The sequence below is a fragment of the Oryx dammah genome, unplaced genomic scaffold (assembly GCF_014754425.2).
Source record: "Oryx dammah isolate SB20612 unplaced genomic scaffold, SCBI_Odam_1.1 HiC_scaffold_25, whole genome shotgun sequence".
Taxonomy (NCBI): domain Eukaryota; kingdom Metazoa; phylum Chordata; class Mammalia; order Artiodactyla; family Bovidae; genus Oryx; species Oryx dammah.
Window position 1 is genome coordinate 20,785,163 of NW_024070209.1, and position 26,306 is coordinate 20,811,468.

Below are 26,306 nucleotides of genomic sequence, written 5' to 3' on the forward strand. Positions count from 1 at the left end.
CATTCTTAGGCAAAGAATTCATAACTTGTTATAGGGGCCCAGGTACTCTGGTGATGGTCTTCCGGACAATGACCAAGACAAACAGACCTATCTCCCTTTACCTCTGCCACATCAATTATATTTCTTTACAGCTAGACTTTTTGATCCTTGGCAGTGAAAAGGATTCATTTTCTAGAACCCAGATTTCTTAAAGGTATGTTATTAACCAAGATAAAAAGTCTTTTAATAGGATCACATCCAGCCTTCTTCAAGCTTCAGTCACTTAGATCCCGGGGAATCTAGAGGTGGATAAGACATAAACTTAGGCATCTGACTGTCGTAAGAAATGGATGATTCGACCTTCCTTATGTAGGTTAGGCTGACTCACCTGGGCTCACCAGTTCTTGAAGAGAGGAAGTAAGTTTGAACCTTTCCTAGCAGAGAATTTTCTGCACAGAAATTTTCTACTCTTTCTGAGCAAAACTCTCAGCCTCTCAGTGTTAACCCAGATGAGGCACAAACCTTACATTAGAATTGCAGAGTAGAGTTGGGCATTGTAAACAGCAGCTTAAGGATCTACATCCCCTGCAAACAGATGCAGAAAGAAGTCTGATAGGCTACTAAACTGAAAATATGGGTTTTTAATTGAAATGGTGATTAATTATAAAGACAGTTCTAATTTTGTTTAACAGATTAGAATTCATTCACTCATCCATGAAGTCATTCATCAGATATGTAAGTGTTAATAAGCACTAGGCAGTGAAGAAACAGAACAAGGTACCTGCTGTCACAATGTGCCTTGCAATAGCACACCTGCCGAGAAGTAAACAGCTCTACTATAGAGGCCGGTGTGTTGAGAGCAAGGGAACCTAAACCAGGCTTGAATACACGACAATTTACAGAACTTGGGGGAAAAACATGTATTTTACCACAAAATTAACCTATGTTGAGATACCATGTTTCAACACAAGATTGGTAAAAATCAACATTGACAGCCCATCATGTTGCTACACCATGTGTACCAAATGGGCAATGCTAGAGAGAAATAGGCTCTCCTATACATTTCCACCAGGGCAAACAGTACTAGCAAAAATATAAATGCACAGACCCTCTGACCCAGCAATTCAACTTCTAGGAATTATCCTAGATACATACACAGGGTTACACGTGTGACATACTGAGTAAGGTTATTCACTGCAGCACTATAATAGTAATTAGAAACAACTCTCACATCCATGAATAGAAAACTGATTAAACTGCTATTACTTGTAGCTCAAAAACTCTCCAAGGAAAACAGGGAGTCCCTTCCAAGGTATACAAAGTCCAACACAATCTATAATGTTACATCCTCCTTCCTAAACCATCTCTTCCCTCCACTCACTGCCTCTTGGCCTTCTAGCCTCCAACTCAAACTACTTTAGGCCTTCGCTGTACTGTGTGTGCCTCAGAAGTTGGTGTGGCTCTCACTTGCTCCAATGTCACCATCAGAGGCCTCCTTGGACCAGTCCTTACACAAAAACAACCAATCCCCTATCCTTCTGTATCATTATTCTCTGTATCATTTATTACCCAGCTGGTGTTTGCTCCTTTCCTTTCCAGAACTTCTGCTCAATGAAGATAAAGACTGTTCACTTCTATATTCCAAAGCTAACAGTACCTGGCACACTGAAGGAGTGCAAGTTTAATGCATAAATTATGCAACATCCAAGCAACTTAATAGTATGCAACTTTTAAAAAGTGCCATTTTTACTTATGTAAAAGATCTCTAAGATATTTAATGAGATAAAAAAGGCTTATGTATTTGTGTTGAGAAAAAAGGAGGGTCTCTTTGATGGCTCATTAGTAAAGAACCCGCCTGCCAATGCAGGGAACATGGGTTCGATCCCTGGTCCAGGAAGATCCCAAATGTAGCGGGGCAACTAAGCCCGCTGCTACAACTACTAAGCCTGCACTCTTGAAGCGCCACAATAAGCTCATGTACCACAACTAGAGGAGCCCCAACTTCCCGCAACCAGAGGCCAGACTGCAGCAACCAAGACCTAGCACAGCCATAAATAAATAATCTTTTTTAAAAAGAAAAAAGGAGAGTGGGACTTCCCTGGCGGTCCAGTGGTTAGGACTCAGAGCTTTCATGGCCGGGTACCAGGTTCAATCCGTGATTGGGCAAAAAAGATTCCACAAGCCACACAGTGCAGCCAAAAAAAGAAAAAAGTATCTGTGTGCAAATGATGACAATGGTTGCTTTTGGGGAGGTAACTGGGTGGCTCAGAGTCAGGGGTAGAGCCTTCTTGCTATATACACCAAATCAAAAAGTGAAATGAAATGGAAAATAGGTTGGGTTAGCAGCCTGTGGCAAATGGGAAAAGCCATTAGCTTTGGCAACTGGCCTTGAGGGCTGAAGAATTATCTGGCTACTACATTCTGTGTTCTAGAATTACCCTTCTATCCAGCATCTTTTCCCAATTAAGTCTGGAAAGAAAATAACCAAATTATTAACACCAACACCAGCCAAGCCCCCAGTATTTCTTTCTCCTTTAACCATGCCTTCATCATATCTTCCCAGCTAAAAAATTACATAAACATCTTCTAGGCTATACAACCCTCCCCTGTAAAGGTCTCCAAGCAATTAATTGCTCAGAGCCACATCTAGTGAATTCGTGGCTACTGTCCTTCATTGAAAACACAGCCAACATGTCAGCTTTACAGCTTTCAATTCCTACTTAGCTTACTATAACCTGGAAAACACTTGACTTCAATATAGGCTACACAATGATGAAAATCTCACACATGATCATTCATTCATATAACCTAGCCACAAATCAGTATTATTTCAAGAACCCCTCAAATTTTCTTCTCAATGGAGGGGACATGGCAAAACATAGCATTGCACTTTGCCTTGACACTTAGCTTAGTTCAAAGCCTGAAGGAGAACTACAAAAGTGAAGTCCTAAGTCATGCTTTACTTACTTCTACACCTAGGAGAGAATGCCAAGTAAGGTGCTATGTCCAAAGAAAAGATATGTTCAATCAGCTCCCAAGTTAATAATGCCAGGTTAATTTAGGAGTTAAATATGAACTAGCATTTTTCAAATCAATCACACAATCCATTTAGCAGTCCCAACCTTGAAATTTTTTTTTTTTTTAAAAAGGTGCACTGTGCCAGCCAGTTCATCATTAAGATGAATAACAAATGTGGGTATGGAGTTGTCATGGCTACAAAAAAGGTGTTGACCTACATACCCTGTACTCCCTTTCCTGTAAGGGTAAATAGAATTTTCTGTGCTTTTTAAATTCACTTTTTGCCCCTAACCTCTCTTCCATATTTTTATCTTCTCACAACTAATCTCTAGGATGCTACTAGTAATCCATCCGAAAGCTACAGAATTAATGATTCCTACTCTTGGCTCAGAACTCCCACTTCCACAAATTAAGTATCAGGACTGTTTATTCTCTGCAGATTTATTGTTGAGTAAACTTATCTTTATATAATACAGAACAAGTAAAGCTGACCAAGCCTGATGATTACACATAGCTTTACGGCAACCATGTAACGCAGCCAGTTGTCAAAATTCCAAAAACAAAAGCGTCCAAACTTTGAACATACTAATGATCATTCAAACCAGTAAATATATGAGGCAGATCAGTATTCCCAATTGTAATGCTATCCAGTAATAGTTTGAAAGTGTCAGAAACAAGGACAGATAGCTGTGCCATCAGCACTAAGAAAACTTTTTTGCACCAAGGCTAGAGAACACCCGGTAAAAGCTTGATCAGAAAATTCAAAATTAACTGTCACTGCCCTATGATGCTTAAAGTCCAAATAAACAATCTACTGGTGCTAATATTCTAAAGTCTATCAGATGCTGCCAAAAAGTAACTACAGTGAGGTGTTGCTAAATATAGGTTGAATTTACACAACTGCTTTAGTCTCATTAACATTTCTGACATCTTTAATTACTTTGCACCAGTCTGGCAAAATAAGATGAATTATGTTGGTTTTCAGGAACTGAAGAAACCTAACCTGGGAATTAATATCTCTGCTCAGAATAAGGCAATTCATTTGAAGAGACAGAAGAGAATATCTAGGCTGGAAAATTTTGCAAAGCTGGTTTACATAAAGGTGTTTTGTTCCAAATTCAGACAATTCTCTAACATGCAAAAGTTCGGATATAAAACTGGCTAATGTTTGAAAACAGAACACTGAGTATATAACTTTCTAGAATGGAGAGCTCTAATTTGATACCACCCCATCTAACAGCCTGATAACCTCTAGTAGGCTTTTGTAAAATCCAGCTTCTCCAGCATCAAGTCCAACTACTTCTTAGTTCCTTCCTGGTGTGCTCACTTATAGCAAGTCAGTGGTCCCTACAGCCTGACATAAGAAATTAGCCTTAATGATAACATCTGATACCAACTCTAACAGAACTTAGGGACTTGTCATGATGCATCATCCATGCTGTTTAGGGAGACCCAACTCGAGTTCTTACCATCTGACCCAAAGTTCTAAGGGTAAAAAGGAATTTTCCAAGTGTGTGTGTATATATACACATATATATATATGTTAATTATGTTTAAGACTTAGTATCATTAATTTTAAATGTAGGTCTGTATGAATATGGTTAATACCAAGGTTGACTCCTGAAGCATACCAAATTAAAGAGTATTAATACTGAACACAAATCAAGAATCTAATTAGAAACATTTTATTTTAAATGTGCCAAATAAAAATCCACATTTTCAGACCATAGGATGTTAATACATTCAACAAAAATTTGTATTATCTTACTGCTGTAAATTTACAGAGTAATAGTCCAGATCCATTTTTGATTAGATGGTTGAAATACCCTCCCTAAGTTACACTTTACAGACATCACGAATCCCTTATAATAATGTAAACAAAATAACTTTTCCCTAAAAGGTGAACTTGAGTACTTCAGTCCACTCTTTCAGGACTTGCACTTCTTCTCGGACTTCCTGATGGGGAACGACTAAAAAGAAAAAAATATTTAAGTTTGGAACCAATTAGTGTCTAACAAAACTCTTCTCGCATATATGTCAGGGTGAAACGAAGTTAAGACATGCTAAGGTGGCCAAAGAGTAGTAAGTTCCTATAGCAGAAGTCTTAAAAAAAAAAAAACCCTGTAAGGTTTAACAGCCTCTTCACTAATTAATCTTACAAAACTTAGGTAAAGATAACTATTTGCTTTTTGGAGATTTGGGGGGGAGGTCATCTAAGAAACTCTAGTATCTTAACATATAGAACCAATTCTCCAAAGAGCTCAGGGAAGTAGGCAGTAAGCAAAATTCTGCAGAGGCCACATTTGACAGTTAAGATATGGCAACAAATTATTTAGCTTACCTTCTTTTTGGAGATGGAGATCTGGACTTTGATCGGCTGTCAAAAACATGAAAAGGGTGTGTTTTACTTTTGTGTGAAAAGTTCTATCCAACCCCTTCAATAAAATGAAATGAACCCCCAAAATGTCCTGCGCTTAAACTACACTGCAGTTAAACTGGAAACAAAAACCCTACCAGTTTTTTGGCCAAAAGTCAATCTTCTAACACTTGTTCTTCATAAAATAATCTCATACTCTAAGCACAATGATCCCAGAATGCTTCTCCATACATCTATCAAATCCAACACAGGCCTCTTAATATAACCCCAAATTCACTAACTTTTCATTATAGCTTGATATGCCCTTGCCTAGAAAGTCAGCCAGAACAGGCCACGTATAAAGCAAGTTATAAAGTTTGGTTTACTAATAAGAAAACTGTGCTCCTCAACTTACTTCTAAGCTCATAGTTAACAAATTTCAACAATTCAAAAATACTTTGAACTCTGGATATTGGTGCCATATAACTAAAAGAGCATCAGTGAGATTTTTACTCTACCTGCTTCTAGGCCGTGAAAGAGACCTGGATCTTGATCTCGACCTGGACCGGGATCTTAATAAAAGCAAACACATTTATACCAATTAGTCCACAAGAATAATTTCCTTAAATACCTTCTGAGTACCTTTTAAGGTAGGATAGGAAGGGGCTAAAACTGTCCAAGATGCCCTATCAGTCTAAGACTGGACAAAGACTTGGAACTACCATTTCAAAAATCATGAGTTTCTGTACAGACGTACAATATTCTTAAACAGAATGTAGCATCCAAGAGAGATTTGTGGTATTTGAGAAAACTGGTGTTAAAAGAATCATATCAATCTCCTGAATGGAAACTTTGCTTCTTTAAGTTCAGTGAAAACTCCTATGACTGGGTAAAGCTGTGTTCATGGATCAACAAACTATCATGGATGGTTCAGGACCATCAATCTGTAAATACAAACCAAATGAGGCTGACATTGACATCTTGAGGTCCTGCAACCAAGTTAAATGCATTTATCTGGAGTCCAAGTTTTTCAAATGGACAAGTTTCTGAATCATGGCATTTATAAAGACTGTGCTGCTGATGAATACCAATAATTCTCAGTAGCATTCCCTACCACTGACACGAGTAACATTGTCAATTCCTTTCATTATCTAGAATGTTATCCATTTCCATAACCTTTGAAAACAAAAAAATGCTGAGGGATCTAATTTGATTTTTAACTTCTCAAATTTCAGTGCCTAAACCAAGTATCTGGTCAAACAAGCCACATTCAATCTATGTGTATATTACCCTAATTGTCCATGGTCTCAACCCTCAAAAAAAGAAAAACTTTAACTTGCTTCTAAATCTCTTTCTGGTTCTAATGGGCCTTCTTATCAGGCACCAAGTAACTATCATCTTTTAGTGCTATTATCATTTGTCTATAAACTGACTTATAGGTAAATGAGAGTAGATCTAAACAGATATAAGCTGACTCCAGAAGTTTTCAACATGTTCACCCAGAATGCTCCCTGGAATGATTTGAGGATTTATGCCTTAGACCCTCCTCTATCACCTCTGTAATGCCCTTAAAATCTTTAGTTGGGCTTTTCTTCATTTGGACATGTTCACAGTCAACTTTTTTTTCAAATATCTTCTGAAGCATTCCATTTCAATTAGGTCCATACTCCACCGCTGTCATTAAGACGGGACAATCCAAATACAAATAAGGGGGAAAAAAGGTGCTACATACTGGAAATACCTCGATCCTTTTATAGAACCAGACCTAGATCGTCTGAGTGAAGCTGATCTTGATCTACGAAGAGACACAGATCTTGATCGCCGAGGAGATGCTGATCTTGACCTAAACATTAAATCAAAGTAATTTCAATTTGATTCCAATTAAACTTCACCACTACTTACAAGCTGAAATTTAAACAAGATCTCTCACCTCCTTCCCCTGCTCCTGCTGCGTGAGCGAGAGTATCGTCTACCTCTGGATCTCGAATGTGATCTAGACCGTGACCTATTTTTCAAGTCAGAAAAAAACATAATATTAGATGGCAACTCCTCTTAGAGTCTGTGTGCCTCTGCTGAAACCAAATCTCAAAACTATTTAAATTTAGTGTCTCATTTGGAAATAAACTCTGGGCCTATTAGTTGTCGTTTTTTTTTTTTTTAAACTACCTAAAAAAAGATTTGTTAAAAGCTCAATTACATTTTAGATTAACATAATATAAAACACTGTAATGTGTATTTAAAATAAACCTTGCAAGTTTGCAGGTCGACCCTCTTTGGCCCATGGTCTAGTAGATCTAGACGATCTAGAAGTATCTATAGCCGATCGCTGCATCTAGATGTTTTCTTCAATCTACACGACGATCAAACTGACAGCCAAATGAGCCAGGTGAGGCTTGATTGACGCAAGAAGATTTTTCTAGTTGGGAATGTGGTCAATCTGGTGTTCCTCTTTCTAAACCGGAGGGGCCCCCAATTGTAAGCCAAATTTACTGTTACGGCGATCACCGTCTCAAATTTTCTGCCCTTTAAAGAATAAGGTGAAGCTAGGTGTAGATGACTCGAGGGGATCTGGCCTCTTATGCTGATCACCTCAAGGTCTAGGAGGATCTTAATTGTCGGATTTGCAAGGCGCCTCAGCATGATATCATAAGGCTCGTGACATTCTGAATCAAGGCGACTGACTCAAACGAAGAAACCTGAAAGGTTTTGACCAGGTTGATTATTAATACATTAACATTTCTTTAATTAAACAAAAATTGTAAAATACACCTGTAACAATTAACATTCAAGTTTACAGAAAAATACGTTTGTGCCTTGCTAATAAAAAAATTACTTGATTAACTAGTACACTAACCATTCCTTTATTAAAATAAATACCTGCTTCTTCTTCGGCGGCTATAGCGATGACAATCATAAGCATAATGTCCCTTTTCGCCACACTCATAGCATCTATCATTGGGATCAAAGGGACGTCGGGCAGGTGGTCTATCAAATCGAGATCTCCGAGGCATGCCTGTTGATAGTTCAACTCTCACTCGGGAACCACAAATAACTCTACAAAAAACAACAACAAAACTGTAACGCCAAAAAAAAAAAGTGAGCTCTATATTTAGAACTTTCCAACCACTCTCTTTGCCCTCAGAAGCTCCAACTATATAAGTCCTTCAAACTTCACTTTTGCTTTCATTTCCTGTCTTCATAAAGTGATCAGCTAATTATTTAAAAACTACTCCAGACTACAGAATTCAAGCCTGGCACAGGAACATTCTCACCAAGATCTCACTTACTTTCCATCCAGGCCTCGAACTGCATCTTCTGCATCTCTAGGGTCTTCAAATTCCACAAAAGCAAATCCTGGAGGATTTCTGGCAATCCACACAGTTCTCAAAGGCCCATAATAACTGAAAGCCCTTTCTAACTCTCCTTTGCCAGCACCAGTTCCCAGGTTACCAACATACACCTTGGTTTCTGTTTAAAAAACGCAAAGAAAAGAGCGCACGTTATGCAAATAATCGGGCCCAAGTTTGAATTTTTTTGCTTAAATTCATCTTTAACAGTGCAAAACATTTAATACTCTATCAAGGGCTAATGTTAGTCTTTAAACCAACGAAGTTCGTACATTTCTGAAAAGCTAAGCGTACGACCAAGTTCTTAACGTTCAATGGATGGGGGGGGAGGGGCCGCGGGAAACCCCCAAATACGAGCACCGCAGCGTGGTAGGATACTCCGAGGCGTGGAGCGGACTCCGCCCCGGTCCCGCCCCCGAGTCTCAGCAGCCCCAGGCACACCGAGAACGCGCGGGCCGGCGGCGGCGGCGGCAGCGGCGTCCTCGGTGAGCGGGCCTCAGCGGAAGGCGGAACGGGAGCGGGGCTGCGCCGACTCCAGTACTCTGCAGCAGGCGCCCCAGGCGCAGGCTCGCCCGTGACTCCAGCTCCCCGCCTCAGAAGCCATAAACCGTGCCGGAAAAAGCCAAAAGAGAAAAACCAGCCGCCAGACTTAAAAATCACGCTCCCATTCCCACTCAGCAATCAGACCGTTTGACGAGAATGCGCAGCTCGAAGCTGCCAGTTTTCTAAGTCTTAAATTCATCCTTTCTTTTACGGCTGCGACCACATCTGTCAGCTAAAGTGGCGGGAAAGCGCCAAAGAAATGCGCCACCATGGTCGTCAATGTGCGCAAAATGGCAGCCGAGGGCGGGGGGGTGGGGTGGGGGACGGGCGGGCCGGCGGGCGGGCGGCTCGAAGAAGGGCAACAACAAAACCGTGATCGAGGGCCTGGCTCGGGCTGGGCGGGAGACTAAGATGCCCAAGAAATGAAAGATACCCGCCAGAGACCTACCCCAGCCACCCGCTGTCCTCCAGCGAAACCCCGCGGCCGCCGCCTCCAGCTTCGTATGGTGTGCGCCGAAGCCGCCATTACGCACGCGGAATAACCGTCTCCCAACCGCCGCGCCAACCTCACGACCTCTAAATACTCACTACACCCACAGCAACCTCCCTTACTGGCCTCCAGCCTCTTACCTCCTCCGTACCGCCCGTAGCGCGACATGATGACTGGCCTGCGAGCTGGGCTTTTTCAGCTCGCAGCGCCCAAAGAACGATCAACACAAAACCAAGCAAACCGCCTCACACGCCAACGGTCCCGGCGGCACTACGAGGAAGCGCCTGGGTTCGCGCTTATATATGCGGCGGCTGGGTTTCGTTGCGCATGCGTCATCTCGACGTTCTGCGCGGCACAAAGGACCTGGGCGGAAACAGCAGAGAAGTGGTGCGTAGAAAACTGATGGGCTGGAAACGCGAATCCTGGGCGGAGGGATACGTTACCGTGGCAACGCGGATATCCTGACTGTAAACCCTTGGCCCTTCCCCGCGTTGTCCCGCCCTCCCCCTCCCCCTTTTCCCTGTGTCCTCCTCATTTTCCTTCCCTCAGTCTCCTCACCCCCGCCTTCATTTACCCTCCCTCGCATCTAGGGACCCTTAGCTGAGGCAATCTTCCTTCAGGCCTCATGAAAGGCTGTAAGATTTAACCGCTGATGTTGCTGCTGCCGCCGCCTTTCTGCTGGGGGACCTGACCTCGACCGCTACTCATTGATCTTTGGGGCTCGTCAGAGGTAATCGGAAGCTTGGGCCAGGGTGAGAACCCCCTAAACCCCGACTTTCTGAGTAGTAGTCCTCAAAACCACCATGGGCCTCAAAAGGGGTGACACCCCCAAGGGACCGGCAGCCCTGAACCGACCCTTCTGCCCCTTCCGAACCGGCCACCAGTTTTCCCCAACACGGTCCGAGTTCTCGGAGTCAGGAGGACAAAGAAGTAGAGGGTCCCCCCACCACCTCCTTTTATTGAAATCGTGACATAACCCTAAATCTTTAAATCATTTGTGGTAGTGGCAATTCTGAAATCATTTGCATTTGACGCACAAAGTGATATGTGCCCCCTTTCTAGTGCTTTCTGCTTTGCATTGTAGTACCACATCTCATCCACTAATACTGTATCCTGAGGATGGGGAGTTTCTTAAGTTGTCTCTGAGTAAGCAGCCTTGCTGCTCAGTCATTCTATATATCAAATAAATGAAAATCTTTTCTTTGTTAGAATCGCTTAAAAGTGCAGTTTCAATTTTATACAGTGTATTTGCCAGACACCAGCTCTATAAATACAGATTTCACTTTTTTACCATCCAATTAAAAAAAAGCATTGCACTGTAAATACTTGGAATACATGAGTTGCAAATGTTCCACAAAACAAGAGGAAATTCTTAAGTATTTCTATTTTTTTTCCTTTTTCATCTGCTGTAACTTCACTTGGTATGTATAGATGTGGCATACGCAGTACAGGAGAAAGGGAACTTAGTTAAATTAGCGTGTATTCAGGTAAATAAAAAATGAATTCTCTGAGAGTAATGCTAAGATTTTACATTATTGCCATAACTTTTCAAATTATGGAAGGAATTGGTCTACCTCAAGAAAATCTCTAGTGAGAAAATAGAAGTTTCATCGTTTGTTATGTTTGTTCTCCCTTATTTTTTTTTTGTTATCTACTTAACAGAGTTCTTCTTAAAAGTATTAAACAATACCGATCCTTTACATACTCATTTATATATACTTTAAATAGAAAGAGCATAGGTACAAAGCATAGGTAAAAAAAAGATAGTGCTTATTATACTGCATAGTTTCTCATAGACTTTAATAAATATTTTGGGGGCTTTGAATACAAAGTGTACTATACAAAAGAATTTTTGAGCAAATAACAGTGTAAACAGTATGAAAAGAAGCAGCTGTCCAACTGACAACAAACTGATTTCAAGCACATTAAAGGGAAAGTGGTAAACCTGGACTGGCTTGTCTGATTCTGTAACTGTCTCTCTCATTAAAGGAGGGACGATTCTAGGCTGGGCTTTGCTAACCTCATTGCCATGAAAAAATAACAGTACTGTGTACTACTTTTGCACCCTGTTATATTGAAAACTTTCTCTTTAAGAACAGTTCTTTTCAACTAAATGTCAGTCCAATCAGGGAGATTTTTTGTACAGTTCTTTTATTTCTACTGATTGTTTTTAAATCATTTTCACATAAATTTCTTGCCTCTAGAATTCTGTATTAAGGTCAAATTCCCAGTTTCAATTTGAATGTGAAAGTGAATTCAACAAATATTCTAATATTTTCTATATGACTTGAAAATCTTAAGTTTCTGTTGTTAAATATTAATATTATTAGTTTATGAAGGGAGGGGTAATTCTTTTGAAAGCTGCAGCTTTCAAAATGTATCTACATTCCCTAGATTCAGTGTTTCCAGAGAAACAGAGAAATATTCACCTTTTCTAATGGAAGGAAATACTAAAAGAGGATTTAATGTTGACTGCCTATAATAAAATGAAACAAAACAAAGGAATTAACCAAAAAAAAAAAGTATTCACCTTTTATCTAGCTTTATTTTGAGTTTCACTTTTAAGTCATTGTCATCATTTTACTTGGATGTGAAAACTTTAAAACAAGAAAAACAATTTTAGACCTTGTGCTACGTGTAATACTTTTTAGTAAGAGATAATCTTTACTTTAGAATAGTATTATCAACAGTGGTTCCCCTCCCCTACCCAAGGCTTTCAGGATGTTAGTTCCCCCACCAGGGATTGAACCTGGGCCCTCAACAGTGAAAATGCAAAGTCCTAACCACTGGACCTCCAGGGAATTTCCCCAACACGAGTCATTTAATATATATTTATGTATGTTCTGTGTATGTTTGTCCTGAGATGAATCCAAACAACTGTGTTCAACCACAACTACCTTTTCTCAGCATTTCATACTCTGCTATTCTCTCTGGAATATCTTAAAATTCTGGGAAGAAACAATTATTAGAGGCAGGTTTATAAGTCTTTCATACTGTATAAAGAAATTAACTTCTCATTAGCTAAGTACTGGACTGCAGTTAGTACTGAAGTATATAGGAGGGAGAGGAGAACAACAGAACAGCCAGGCTTCAGCAATACGTGAACCATGAACTTCCAGATGTGCAAGCTGGTTTTAGAAAAGGCAGAGGAACCAGAAATCAAATTGTCAACATCCACTGAATCATGGAAAAAGGAAGAGAGTTCCAGAAAAACATCTATTTCTGCTTTATTGACTATGCCAAAGCCTTTGTGTGGATCACAATAAACTGTGGAAAATTCTGAAAGAGAAGGGAATACCAGACCACCTGACCTGCCTCTTGAGAAACCTATATGCAGGTCAGGAAGCAACAGTTAGAACTGGACTTGGAACAACAGACTGGTTCCAAATAGGAAGAGAAGTACATCAAGGCTGTATATTGTCACCCTATTTCTTTAACTTATATACAGAGTACATCATGAGCAACGCTGGACTGGAAGACGCACAAGCTGGAATCAAGATTGCCGGGAGAATATCAATATCAATAACCTCAGATATGCAGATGACACCACCCTTATGGCAGAAAGTGAAGAGGAACTAAAAAGCCTCTTGATGAAAGTGAAAGAGGAGAGTGAAAAAGTTGGCTTAAAGCTCAACATTCAGAAAACGAAGATCATGGCATCCGGTCCCATCACTTCATGGGAAATAGATGGGGAAACAGTGGAAACGGTATCAGACTTTATTTTTTGGGGCTCCAAAATCACTGCAGATGGTGACTGCAGCCATGAAATTAAAAGACGCTTACTCCTTGGAAGAAAAGTTATGACCAACCTAGATAGCATATTCAAAAGCAGAGATGTTACTTTGCCAACAAAGCTCCATCTAGTCAAGGCTATGGTTTTTCCAGTGGTCATGTATGGATGTGAGAGTTGGACTGTGAAGAAAGCTGAATGCCAGAGAATTGATGCTTTGAACTGTGGTGTTGGAGAAGACTCTTGAGAGTCCCTTGGACTGCAAGGAGATCCAACCAGTCCATTCTAAAGGAGATCAGTCCTGGGTGTTCACTGGAAGGACTGATGCTAAAGCTGAAACTCCAATACTTTCGCCACCTCATGAGAAGAGTTGACTCATTGGAAAAGACTCTGATGCTGGGAGGAATTGGGGGCAGGAGGAGAAGGGGACAGCAGAGGATGAGATGGCTGGATGGCATCACCGACTTAATGGATGTGAGTTTGAGTGAACTCCTGGAGATGGTGATGGACAGGGAGGCGTGGCGTGCTGCAATTCATGGGGTCGCAAAGAGTTGGACACGACTGAGTGACTGAACTGAAGTGAAGGAGTAAACTCGCAAGAGGGAAGTTGTGATTCAAGAGTGCCCCGCTGATACAAATACTACCTAAATTGATGATTTAGGCATTTGGAGCAATCCAGGAAGAGTGAGGCTTTCTGAGGAATGCCTCTTGTGTTAAAAAGTGTGAAATTATTAACTGTCATCAAGCCCTAAACCAATCACTTGTGTTGTTCCTTCTTTAAGGAAGACTATTAATGAAAGTGACTTGATCAGCTTAATGTCATAATTAGAGCTAGACTAGCTTAGAGTTTAGCACTTAGCACTATCTAAAAATTTGATATGATCTGGGCACTTGGACAAAATTGAAATTTCCGCAAAGCTGGGGACAAAACTCTGAAACATGGTGATGACCATCCTTCAGTGGCCACTCCTAAGATGTCTTTCTTCACTCAATGACTACAGGAAGAACAGTTATCACTTTTCTTCTTTGACTCAATGCACATAGAGAAAAATCATCTGATGCATATAACATGAAAAAACTCAAAGGTTTTTCATGAAAAGTAATCCCAGGAATCCCAAAATCACACCCTGAAACCTTCTTAAAGGTTCTATACAAAGGTATTTGCCTGTGGAATGGGGAGATAGATGTTTATGAGCAATGTGGAAATTGTCACTTTTATTACCAAATTTAGCCTTGGAGGGTAATTTCTATGAGATTAGGTATACCTTAAAAAAATCCGTATATATAGGGAATTATCTGGTGGTCCTCTGGTTAGGACTTTCTCTTCCATTGCTGGGTTCGATTGGGGAACCAAGATGATCCTGCAAGCAGCACAGTCAAAAACATAAAATGAAACATTAAAAAAAAAAAGTTTTAGAGACTTCCCTGGTGTTCCAGTGGCTAAGACTCCTCACTCCCATTGCAGGGGGCCCAGTTGGATCCCTGGTCAGGGAACTAGATCCCACTTGCCTCAGTTTAGTGTTCAAATGCCACAACTAAAAGATCCTGCATGCTGCATCTAGGTGCAGTGAAATAAAATTTTAAAACTTTTTAAAATGGATAAAATCTATTTCAAAGCTTCTGACGAATGGGTGCATATGGTATAACTCTCAAATAGATAATTAAAGTAAGATTGTATATGAAAGAAATGCCTTGAAATTTAGAGATAGGAGGACTTCTCTACCAGATCACTAGTCTAACCACCTCATTTTTCAAATGAGACTAAACCTAGAATTGCAGCATGATGAGTGCAGTGGTTCCCAAATCCTGCTACAAAGACAGTCAGTCTGTCTGAACTTGAATGAAAATTTCTCCAGTCTCAGAAAAATATAAACTATTGCCAACCACTCTTTCTTGGGGAAAACCATCCTTTATTTATTATGTCTTTTTTTCTGTTAAAATATCCCTCCCAAGAATGCTAAGAGCTTAAAAAAAAAAAATCTCGTGTGTTTTCTTGATACAAAAAGTGTGTCCTCTCTGTCCCTCAATTTTTTCAGACCTATCTAGTTCTCCAAATTCAAGGATCCAGAATCTCTAGTAAAGAACAAAGCATGACTTGACCCAATAAAAAATAGAGAAAAAATCAGACAGTAAGAAATCAAAGTAAAAGCAGGAAAAATGTCTGTCCTTAATAAAAATGCAAATTAAAACAGCATGCTATTTCTATCAGGAGTACAGGGAAATTGCCACTTATACACACTAATGGGAATATGAAATAATACATTTGAGGAGGTCAATTTGGCAATGTGTTTTAAAATTATTAAGTTACATGTATATTTTGGACTAGTTATCTTACTTCCTGGAATTAACCATAGATGCGCATAAAGATTTATCTGGAAAAATGTTGGTAAGATATTATCTTTTCAAAAGTTGGAAATAATTTGAAAATCAAACATAAAGCATTGGTTAAATGTTGTTGTTGTTCAGTTGCTAAGTCTTGTCTGACTCTTTGTGACCCCCAGGACGGCAGGCTTCCCTGTCCTTCACCATCTCCCAGAGTGTGCTCAGATTCATGTTCATTGAGTTGGTGATGCTATCTAACCATCTCATCCTTTGTTGCCCACTTCTCCTTTTGCCTTCAGTTCTTTCCCAGCATCCAGATCTTTGCCAGTGTGTCAGCTCTTTGCATCAGGTGGCCAAAATATTAGAGCTTCAGCTTTAGCATCAGTCTTTCCAGTGAATATTTAAGATTGATTTCCTTTAGGATTGACTGCTTTAATCTTGCAGTCCAGGGGACTCTCAGGGGTGTTCTCCAGTACTACAGTTTGAAAGCATCAGTTCTTCAGCACTCAGCCTTCTTTATGGTCCAACTCTCACATCCGTACATGACTGCTGGAAAAACCATAACTTTGACTAGATGCACCTTTGTCGGCAAAGTGATGCCTTTGCTTTTTTAATACACAGTCTAGATTTCTAGTGGGTTTTCTTCCAAGGAGCAAGTGTCTTAATTTCATGGCCTCCATCACTGTCTGCAGTGATTTTGGAGCCCAAGAAAATAAAATCTGTCATTGCTTCCACTTTCCCCCCATCTGTTTGTTATGAAGTTGATATGACCAGATTCCATGATCTTAGTTTTCTGAATGTTGAGTTTTAGGTCAGCTTTTTCACACTCCTCTTTCATTTTCATCAAGAGATTCTTTAGTTCCTTTTCACCTGGTGCCATTAGAGTGGTGTCATCTGTATATCTGAGGTTGTTGATATTTCTCCTGGCAGTCTTTCTGGTTTTTGTTTTGTTTTGTTTATTGGCTGTGCTAGGTCTTTGTTGCTGTGCAAGGACTTTCTCTAGTTGCCATGAGTGAGGTCTACTCTCTAGTTTCAGTGTGCAGGCTTCTCATTGCAACAGCTTCTCTGTTCAACTTCAGTTTTTTTCATCGTTAGTGGTTGGGGCATAGACTTGGATTACTGTAATATTGATGGTTTGCCTTGGAAATGAACAGAGATCATTCTGTCGTTTTTGAGATTGCACCTAGGTACTGCATTTCAGACTCTTGTTGACTACGAGGGCTACTCCACTGCATTTCAGACTCTTGTTGACTACGAGGGCTACTCCATTTCTTCTAAGGGATTCTTGCTCACAGTAATAGATCCAATGGTCATCTGTATTAAATTCTCCCATTCCCGTCCATTTTAGTTCACTGATTCCTAAGATGTCAATGTTTCACTTTTGCCCTCTCCTGCTTGACCATGTCCAATATACCTTGATTCATAGACCTTACATTCCAGGTTCCTGTGCAGTATTGTTCTTGACAGCATTGTACTTTACTTTCACTACCAGACACATCCACAACTGAGCATCGTATCCACTTTGGCCCAGCTGCTTCATTCTTTCTGAAGCTATTAGTAATTGCCCTCTGCTCTTCCCTAGTAGCATATGGGACACCTTCTAATCTGGGGGCTCATCTTTTGGTGTCATATCTTTCTTCCTTATCATACTGTTCATGGGGTTTTAGAGGCAAGAATACTGGAGTGGTTTGCCATTCCCTCCTCCAGTGGACCACGTTTTGTCAGAACTCTACTATGATGCGTCCATCTTGGGTGGCCCTGTATGGCATGGCTCATAACTTCATTGAGTTATGCCAGCCAGTTTGCCACAACAAGGCTGTGATCCATGAAGGGGTGATTAAATGTTATGGCACATAAATTGGTTACATTTATTATGACCATTAAGAACCACATTGTAGAATTCTTCAATGTCAGAAAAATGTTGTTATGTAATTAAGAAAGCAGATTTCAAAATGATATGCATGCACAGTAATTCTAGTTTTGTAAAAATAAATTATATTGATAAAGAAATTTAAGTTTTCTTGTTTTATTTTTCTGTATTTTACAATGTCTTATAATTTTTCTCTTTAAATTGAGAGGCTTGGAGACAAAGGAGTTCCAAGTTTGAACTGAGAATCACTGTTTAGTAGTTGTGTTAATTGGAACATGTGGCTCTACTTGTTATTCTAGGTTCAAGATTTTGCAAAAGAAAACATGGGTTTTAATGATGCTGTCTGTGGGTGAGTGGTATCATGAATGTGGTTTCCATGGTTTTGGTTATTTAAAAATTTTTTTCTGTTGCTTCTAGTAAAAAATTGAATGTAATCTAAAAATAAATAAATATAAATATTTTAAGTGGAAGTCATAATGGAGGAATTAAATAGGATATTTAATCTAGGTAGCAGTGGTTGCCTCTGAGAAGTGAAATTTGGTTGAAAATGGAAAAGGGCCTTCATCATTTAACTGTACAATGAGGTCTTCTGTGTTGTTTGCAGGTTTTGTGTTTTTATAAACAAATACAGTACTTCCCTGGTGGCTCAGAGGTTAAAGCGTCTGCCTGCATTGCAGGAGACCTGGGTTCGATCCCTGGGTTGGGAAGATCCCCTGGAAAAGGAAATGGCAACCCACTCCAGTGTTCTTGCCTGGAGAATCCCATGGACGGAGAAGCCTGGTGGGCTACAGTCCATGGGGTCGCAAAAATTCGGACATGACTGAGCGACTTCACTCACTCACTCACTCATAGTACTTTTGTAATAATGCTTCAACATTATAATGTGCCCTTCTCCCGCGATCTCTACACGATTTACTCAACTTTATCTTCCTTCATAGCTCTTCTCAACTCTAACCTCTTCATTTACTCTGTGTGAGTTTATCAGTGTGAGATCCTCAAGGGCAGGGACTTTGTTTTACTCTCTGATGCATTCCTATTGTCTGGTATTGTGCCTGGCTTGTACAGCACTACATTCTCAATATTTGTAGAATTAATTAATTCTACTAAGAAACTATTTCACATGGTTGTTGCTCATTTAATATTTACAAAGCATTTCCCTTGTGGCTCAGCTGGTAAAGAATCCTCCTGCAATGTGGGAGATCTGGGTTTGATCCCTGGGTTGGGAAGATCCCCTGGAGAAGGGAAAGGCTTACCCATTCCAGTATTCTGGCCTGGAGAATTCCATGGACTGTATATTCCATGGGGTCGCAAAGAGTTGGACATGACTGAGAGACTTTCACATTGCATTATCACATTGCATAGATAGATATTTAGGTTTCAAATCTGAACCTCTGATTCTCAGTCCATAGAGATTTCTTTTGCACCACACTGCCTTCCTAGAAGTAACTTGTTTTGGCTTTTTCTCAACTCTGAGAGCTGTAGTGAAACATTTATTTTACGTTATAAAAATCTGCCTGCGAAACCTGCAGATTACTCCCATTTTCCTGTGGGACACTGTTGGTATTTAAAGCAACAACAACAATAAAAACTACTATATTCTAGAATGGTTCTTTTTTTAAAATCATTTTTAAATTGAAGTATAGTTGATATACAATATTATATAGGGAAAAGGTGTACAATGTAGTGATTCACAATTTTTAAAGGTTAAGCTTCATTTATAGTTATTGTAAAACTGTATTGTATGTATATTTCCCATGTTGTACAGTACATCCTTGTAGTTTACTTTATACCTTATAGTTTATACCTCTTAATCTCCTACTCCTATAATGCCCCCCCTACCTTTTCTCTCTTCACTGGTAACCACTAGTTTGTTCTCAGTATCTATGAATCTACTTCTTGCTTGTTACATTTTTTAGATTCCACATATAAGTGATAGCATACAGTATTTGTCTTGCTGTGTCTGACATTTCACTTAGCATTGTGCCCTCCAAGTCCATCCATGTTGCTGCAGATGCAAAATTTCATTCTTTTTATGGCTAGTAGTATTCCAATGTGTATAAATATATGTATATACACGTGTGCATGCTCAGTTGCTCATTTGTGTCCAGCTTTTTGTGACCCCATGGAGTGTAGCCCACCAGGTTTCTCTGTCCATGGAATTTTCCAGGCAAGAGTACTGGAGTGGGTTTCCATTTCATACTCCAAGGGATCTTTCCTACCTAGGGATCAAACCCAGGTCTCCTACATTGCAGGCAGATTCTTTACCATCTGAGCCATCAAGGAAGCCTATATATACATACATATATGTCACATCTTCTTTATCCATTCATCTATTAGACAGTTACATTGCTTCTATATCTTGGCAATTGTAAATAATGCTGGTTTGAAAATTGGGGTGCATGTATCTTTTTGAATTAGTACTTTTGTTTTTTTCTAGTGTATACCCAGGAGTGGAATTGCTGGATCATATGGTAGTTCTATTTTTAGTTTCTTTGGGAAACCTCCAGGCTGTTTTCCATAGTGGCTGCACTAATTTACATTCCCACCAGGGTTCCCTTTTCTTTTTTTCTTAATATATATATTTTATTGAATATAGTTAACTTACAATGTTTCAGGTACACAGCAAGGTGATTCAGTTGTACATATACACATATATAATTTTTCAAATTATTTTCCATTATAGGTTATTATAAGATATTGACTATAGTTTCCTGTGCTGTACACTAAACTTTTGTTGCTTGTTGCATATCTATTTTTTAATTAGAATTTATCATTCTATTCATACTAAGTCAAACAAGTAGAATCAAGATGTCATAAATTTTTTAGGTAAAAACTCATAAGTTTTCTAAAATACATATATTATACATATTTATATATATATGTATACAAGTATTTTTCTACTGTGCTTGATAAAGGCTTGAGAAATAACATCAAAGAAAAGAAGAGATGGAGAAATTGGAAAACTTAAATGAAATGGGAACACTGAATAGGAAATAGAAAAGGTCAAGCTAGATAAAAGTAAAGTATCATCATATAGTCCAGTTGTTTTTAAACATGGCTGCTCTTTAGAAATATATTTGGAGCTTTGGAGGGAAAAAAAAAGCAATATGTGGGCATTTGTATTTTTCAAAAAATTGAAAGATAATTCTGATATACATCTGGATTTTAAAAAGTGATTACAGGTTTTTCTGTCAAGTGGTAGTTTTGGTGATATAGAATGATGTTTACCAGCTTTCACAATCAAAAAGGATGATTATAATTGCAAGCCATAATTGGGGCATGGTTAACCTAACAATATAAAATAATTATATACAATTGGGGGGGTGTCAAGCAGAGTGATATAGTAAGTAGAAGTGCATACATGCACACGTTTTCATCTACCCAGCCAGTCTATGTCTTTTGGTTGGTGCATTTAATCCATTTACATTTAAGGTAATTATCAATATGTATGATCCTCTTACTCTTTTAATTGGGTTTATTTTATGTAGATCTTTTTCTTCTCTTGTGCTTCCTGCTTTAGCATTTGTTGTAAAGCTGGTTTGGTGGTGCTGAATTTCTTAATTTTTGCTTGCTGGATAGCTTTTGATTTCTCCATCAAATCTGAGTAGAGAATAGCCAGAGAGTAGAGCCAGACTCTACCCAGCCAAGTCTTGCTGGGTAGAGTATTCTTGGTTGTAGGCTCTTCCCTTTCATCGCTTTAAATATATTGTGCTTCTGGTTTGTAGAGTTTGTTGAGAAATCAGCTGATAACCTGATGGGAGTTCCCTTGTATGTTATTTGTCATTTTTCCCTTGTTGCTTTTAATATTTTATCTTTTATCTTTAATTTTTGTCAGTTTGATTATTATGTGTTTCAGTGTGTTCCTCCTTGGGTTTATCCTGCCTGGGACTCTCTGTTCTTCTTGGACTTAGTTGACTATTTCCTTTGCCATGTGAGGAAAGTTTTCAGCTATTATAAAAATATTTTCTCAGGTCCTTTCTCACTCTCTTATCCTTCTGGAACTCCTATAATGCGAATGTTGGTGTGCTTAATGTTGTCCCAGAAGTCTCTTAGGCTGTCTTCATTTTGTTGTTGTTGTTCTTTTTCCTATGTTCGGTTCTGTGGCAGTGATTTCCACCATTCTGTTCTCCAGGTCATTTATCCATTCTTCTGCCTCAGTTATTGTGCTATTGATTCCTTCTAGTATAGTATATCTCTGTTTATCTAGTCTTTAGTTCTTCTAGGTCTTTTATAAGCATTTCTTGCATATTCTCCGTTATTTTCCCAAGATCCTGGATCATCTTCACTATCATTATTCTGAATTCTTTTTCTGAAGGGTTGCCTATCTCCACTTCATTTAGTTGTTTTTCTGGGGTTTTGTCTTGTCCCTTCATGTGGGACATAACTTTCTGCTTTTTCATCTCGATTATCTTTCTTTAATGTGGTTTTTGTTCTAGCCGCTTTGGCATTGTGGTTCTTCTTGCTTTTTCTGTCTGCCCTCTGATGGAGGAGGCTAAGAGACTTGAGTAAGCTTCCTGATGGTAGGGACTGATGGGAAAACCGGGTCTTGCTGTAGTGGGCAGGGCCTTGCTCAGTTCAGTTCAGTTGCTCAATCATGGCCTACTCTTTGCAACCCTGTGACCTGCAGCATGCCAGGATTCTGTCCATCACCAACTCCCGGAGTCCACCCAAACCCATGTCCATTGAGTTGGTGATGCCATCCAACCATCACATCCTCTGTCGTCCCCTTTTCCTCCTGCCCTCAATCTTTCCCAGCATCAGGGTCTTTTCCAATGAGTCAGCTCTTCGCATCAGGTGCAGTTTCAACATCAGTCCTTCCAATGAACACTCAGGACTGATCTCCTTTAGAATGGACTGGTTGGATCTCCTTGCAGTCCAAGGGACTCTCAAGAGTCTTCTCCAACACCACAGTTCTAAAGCATCAATTCTTTGGCGCTCAGCTTTCTTCACAGTCCAACTCTCACATCCATACATGACCACAGGAAAAACCATAGTCTTGACTAGACGACCTTTGTTAGCAAAGTAATGTCTCTGCTTTTGAATATGCTATCTAGGTTGGTCATAACTTTCCTTTGAAGGAGTAAGCGTCTTTTAATTTCATGGGTGCAGGCACCATCTGCAGTGATTTTGGAGCCCCCCAAAATAAAGTCAGCCACTGTTTCCTCATGTATTTGCCAAGAAGTGATGGGATGATCTTAGTTTTCTAAATGTTGAGCTTTAAGCCAAATTTTTCACTCTCCTCTTTTACTTTCATCAAGAGGCTCTTAAGTTCTTCTTCACTTTCTACCATAAGGGTGGTGTCATCTGCATATCTGAGGTTATTGATATTTCTCCCGACAATCTTGATTCCAGCTTGTGCTTCTTCCAGCCCAGTGTTTCTCATGATGTACTCTGCATATAAGTTAAATAAGCAGGGTGATAATATACAGCCTTGTCATACTCCTTTTCCTATTTGAAACCAGTCTGTTGTTCCATGTCCAGTTCTAACTGTTGCTTCCTGACCTGCATACACATTTCTCAAGAGGCAGGTCAGGTGGTCTGGTATTCCTATCTCTTTCAAAATTCTCCACAGTTTATTGTGATCCACATGGTCAAAGGCTTTGGCATAGTCAATAAAGCAGAAATAGATGTTTTTCTGGAACTCTCTTGCTTTTTTTGATGATCCAGCGGATGTTGGCAATTTGATCTCTGGTTCCTCTGCCTTTTCTAAAACCAGCTTGAATGTAGCTTTAATCAGATTATCTGCTGATGGGTTAGGTTTCACTCCCTCCCTGTTAGTTGTTTGGCCTGAGGCTACCCAGCCCTGGGGTCTAGGAGCTCTATGGTAGGGTTAGTGGCCACCTCCAACAGGGCTTATGCCAAGGGGGACCTTCCCAGACTGCTGCTACCATTGCCCCCGTCCCTGTGATGAGCCCCTGCCAATTCATGCCTGCGCAGGAGACCCTGCAACACTATCAGGTAGTTTTGGTTCCATCTCCTGTGAGGTCACTGCTCCTTTCCTCTGGGTCTTGGTGTGGGCAAGATTTTGTTTGTGGCTTCCAAGGCTGGAGTCTGTGTTTCCCCCAGTGCAAGTCCTATAATCAAAGCCTGTTGGCCTTCAAGGTCAGATTCCTTGGGAATTCCCAGTCCCATTTTTGGATCCCTTGGCTAGGAAGGCTGATGTGGGGTTCAGAACCTTCACAACAGTGGGAGAATTTCTTTGGTACTCTTGTTTTCCAGTTTGTGGCTCACTCACCTGGTGGGTTTGAAATTTGATTTTATGGTGATTGTGTCCCTCCTATCGTCTCACTGAGGCTTCTTCTTTGTCTTTGGACATGGGGTATCTGTTTTTGGTGGGTTCCAGCACCCTTCTGTCAATGGTTATTCAATAGCTAGGTGCGATTTTGGTGCTCTTGCAGGAGAAGATGAGTGCACATCCTTCAACTCCACCAACTTGAACAGGGTTCCCTTTTCTTTACATCCTCACCAACATTTCTCATTTATGTACTTTTTGATGATAGACATTCTGACAAATCAAATGTGGTTTTGATTTGCATTTCCCTGATGGCTAATGATGTTGAACATCTTTTCATGTGTGCGTGTTGGCCATCTGCATTTCCTCTCTGGAAAAATGTCTATTCATATCTTCTGTCCATTTTTAAAATTAGGTTGTTTGAGTTTGTTTGTTGTTGTTGTTGTTTGATATTGAGCTATATGAACTGTTTATATATGTGGGCTATTAACCCCTTATCAGTCATGTCACTTGCAAATATTTTCTGCCATTCAGTAAGTTGTCTTTTAGTATTGTCAGTGATTTCCTATGCTGTGCAAAAGCTTTTACATTTAATTAAGTTTATTAATTTGTTTATTTTTGCTTTTATTTCCTTTGCTCTTGGAGATAGCTCAAAAAAAATACTGCTGCAATTTATGTCAAAGAGTGTTCTGCCTATGTTTCCTTCTAGGAGTTTTATGGTATCTGGACTTATATTCAGGTATTTAGGTCTTTAATCCATTTTCAATTTATTTTTATATATGATGTAAGAGAATATTCTAATTTCATTCTTTTACATGTGGCTGTCCAGTTTTTCCAGCACCACTTATTGAACAGACTGCCTTTTCTCCTTTGTATATTCTTCCTCCTTTGTCATAGATTAATTGACAGTAAGTCCACAGGTTTATTTCTGTGTTCTCTATTCTATTCTCCACTAATCTATGTATCTGTTTTTGAGACAGTGCCATACTATTTTCTTTTTAAATTTTATTATTTGTTTATTCATTTATTTTTGGCTGCGCTCATTGCTGCACATGGACTTTCTCTAGTTGTGGCGAGCAGGGGCTGCTCTCTAGTTTGTGGTGCATGGGCTTTTCATTGCATTGGCTTCTCTTGTTGCAGAGCATGGGCTCTAGAGTGTGGGCTTAGTAGTTGTGGTGCATGGGCTTAGTTGCCCCACAGCAGGTGGAGTCTTCCTGGACCAGGGATCAAATGCGTGTCCCCTGCATTGGCAGGCAGATTCTTAACCACTGGACCACAAGGGAGGTACAGTACCATACTGTTTTGATGACTGTATCTTTGTAGTATAGTCGGGGTGTGATTCTTCCAGCTTCGTTCTTAAGATTGTTTTGGCTATTTGGGGTCTTTTGTGTCTCCATGCAAATTTTAAAATTATTTGTTCTAAAAAATTTTTTTGTTCTATTTCTGTGAAAAATGCCGTAAGTATTTTGATAGGGATAGTACTTGAATCTATAGATTGCCCTGGGTAGTGTGGTCATTTTAACAGTATTAATTCTTCCAGTCCAAGAACATGGTATATCTTTCCATCAGTTTGTGTTGTCTTCAATTTTTCCATCAGTGTCTTACAGTTTTCTGAGTATAGAGATATAAATATGCCCTTCTTAGAGTTATTCCTAGGTATTTTGTTCTTTTTAATACAATGGTAAATGGGAATGTTTTTTAAATTTTTCTTTCTGACAGTTCATTGTTACTATTTAGAAATGCAGCAGATTTCTGTATATTAATTTTGTATCCTTCGTTTTACTGAATTCATTGATGATCTTTGGTAATTTTCTGGTGGCATCTTTAAGATTTTCTATGTCTAGTATTATGTCATCTGCAAACAGTGACAGTTTTACTTCTTCTTTTCCAATTTGAATTCTTTTTATTTCTTTTTCTTCTCTGATTGCTACGGCTAGGATTTCCAAAACTATGTTGAATAAAAGTGGTGAGACTGGGCATCCTTGTCTTGTTCCTGATCTTAGAGTAAATGCTTTCAGCTTGTCACCATGGAGTATGATGTTAGCTGTAGATTTGTCATAATGGCCTTTATATGTTTATGCTATTGCCAGGTATCTGGTATTGGATTTGTTTCTTTGGAGAACTAATATAGTGTATTACACCATAAACAATTTTCCAAGTCATTAAATATTCTATAATCTTATAGTATTTGCATAGATTTCAATTGTATGGGTATCCTCTGTTGTAAGAAATTTAGATTATTTTCATTTTCATATTACAAATAATGCTGAAGTGTATACAACTTGCATAGATGCACATCCCTGACTATTTCTTCTTTTTTTTTCTAAATTTTTTATTCAAAAATTCTTTAATTCTAAAATTGTATTGGTTTTGCCATACATCAACATGTATCTGCCACAGGTATTCACGTGTTCCCCAT

The 26,306-nt window shown here is 39.4% G+C and overlaps 2 protein-coding genes across 11 annotated transcripts in view; one reads left to right on the plus strand and one right to left on the minus strand.

Moving 5' to 3' along the window:
• Positions 1-4,666: 4,666 nt before the first annotated feature.
• SRSF7 (serine and arginine rich splicing factor 7) lies at positions 4,667-10,125 on the minus strand. 8 transcript variants are annotated; one of them, XR_005718387.1, is made up of 9 exons: positions 9,874-10,002; positions 8,641-8,821; positions 8,231-8,407; positions 7,943-8,049; positions 7,284-7,358; positions 7,095-7,196; positions 5,872-5,925; positions 5,339-5,374; positions 4,667-4,967 (listed from the first exon to the last, which is right to left on the minus strand). XR_005718387.1 is itself a non-coding variant. In XM_040224670.1 (8 exons), the coding sequence occupies exons 1-8, from the start codon at positions 9,899-9,901 to the stop codon at positions 4,913-4,915; spliced, it is 684 nt and encodes a 227-aa protein (XP_040080604.1). In that variant the 5' UTR covers positions 9,902-10,125; the 3' UTR covers positions 4,667-4,912. The 8 variants fall into 8 exon arrangements, 3 of the variants coding, with proteins under 3 accessions (XP_040080604.1, XP_040080603.1, XP_040080602.1); XR_005718386.1 differs by having other exon boundaries at positions 7,086-7,196; positions 9,874-10,000; XR_005718384.1 differs by having other exon boundaries at positions 7,086-7,196; positions 7,284-8,049.
• Positions 10,046-26,306, plus strand: part of LOC120851688 (tetratricopeptide repeat protein 39B-like) — a 37,311-nt gene continuing 21,050 nt past the window's right edge. For 2 of the 3 annotated variants that reach the window (XR_005718383.1, XM_040224665.1), the window contains exon 1: positions 10,139-10,463. The gene's annotated coding sequence lies outside the window, so the exon portion shown is untranslated. The other variant, XM_040224666.1, reaches the window with a different exon arrangement.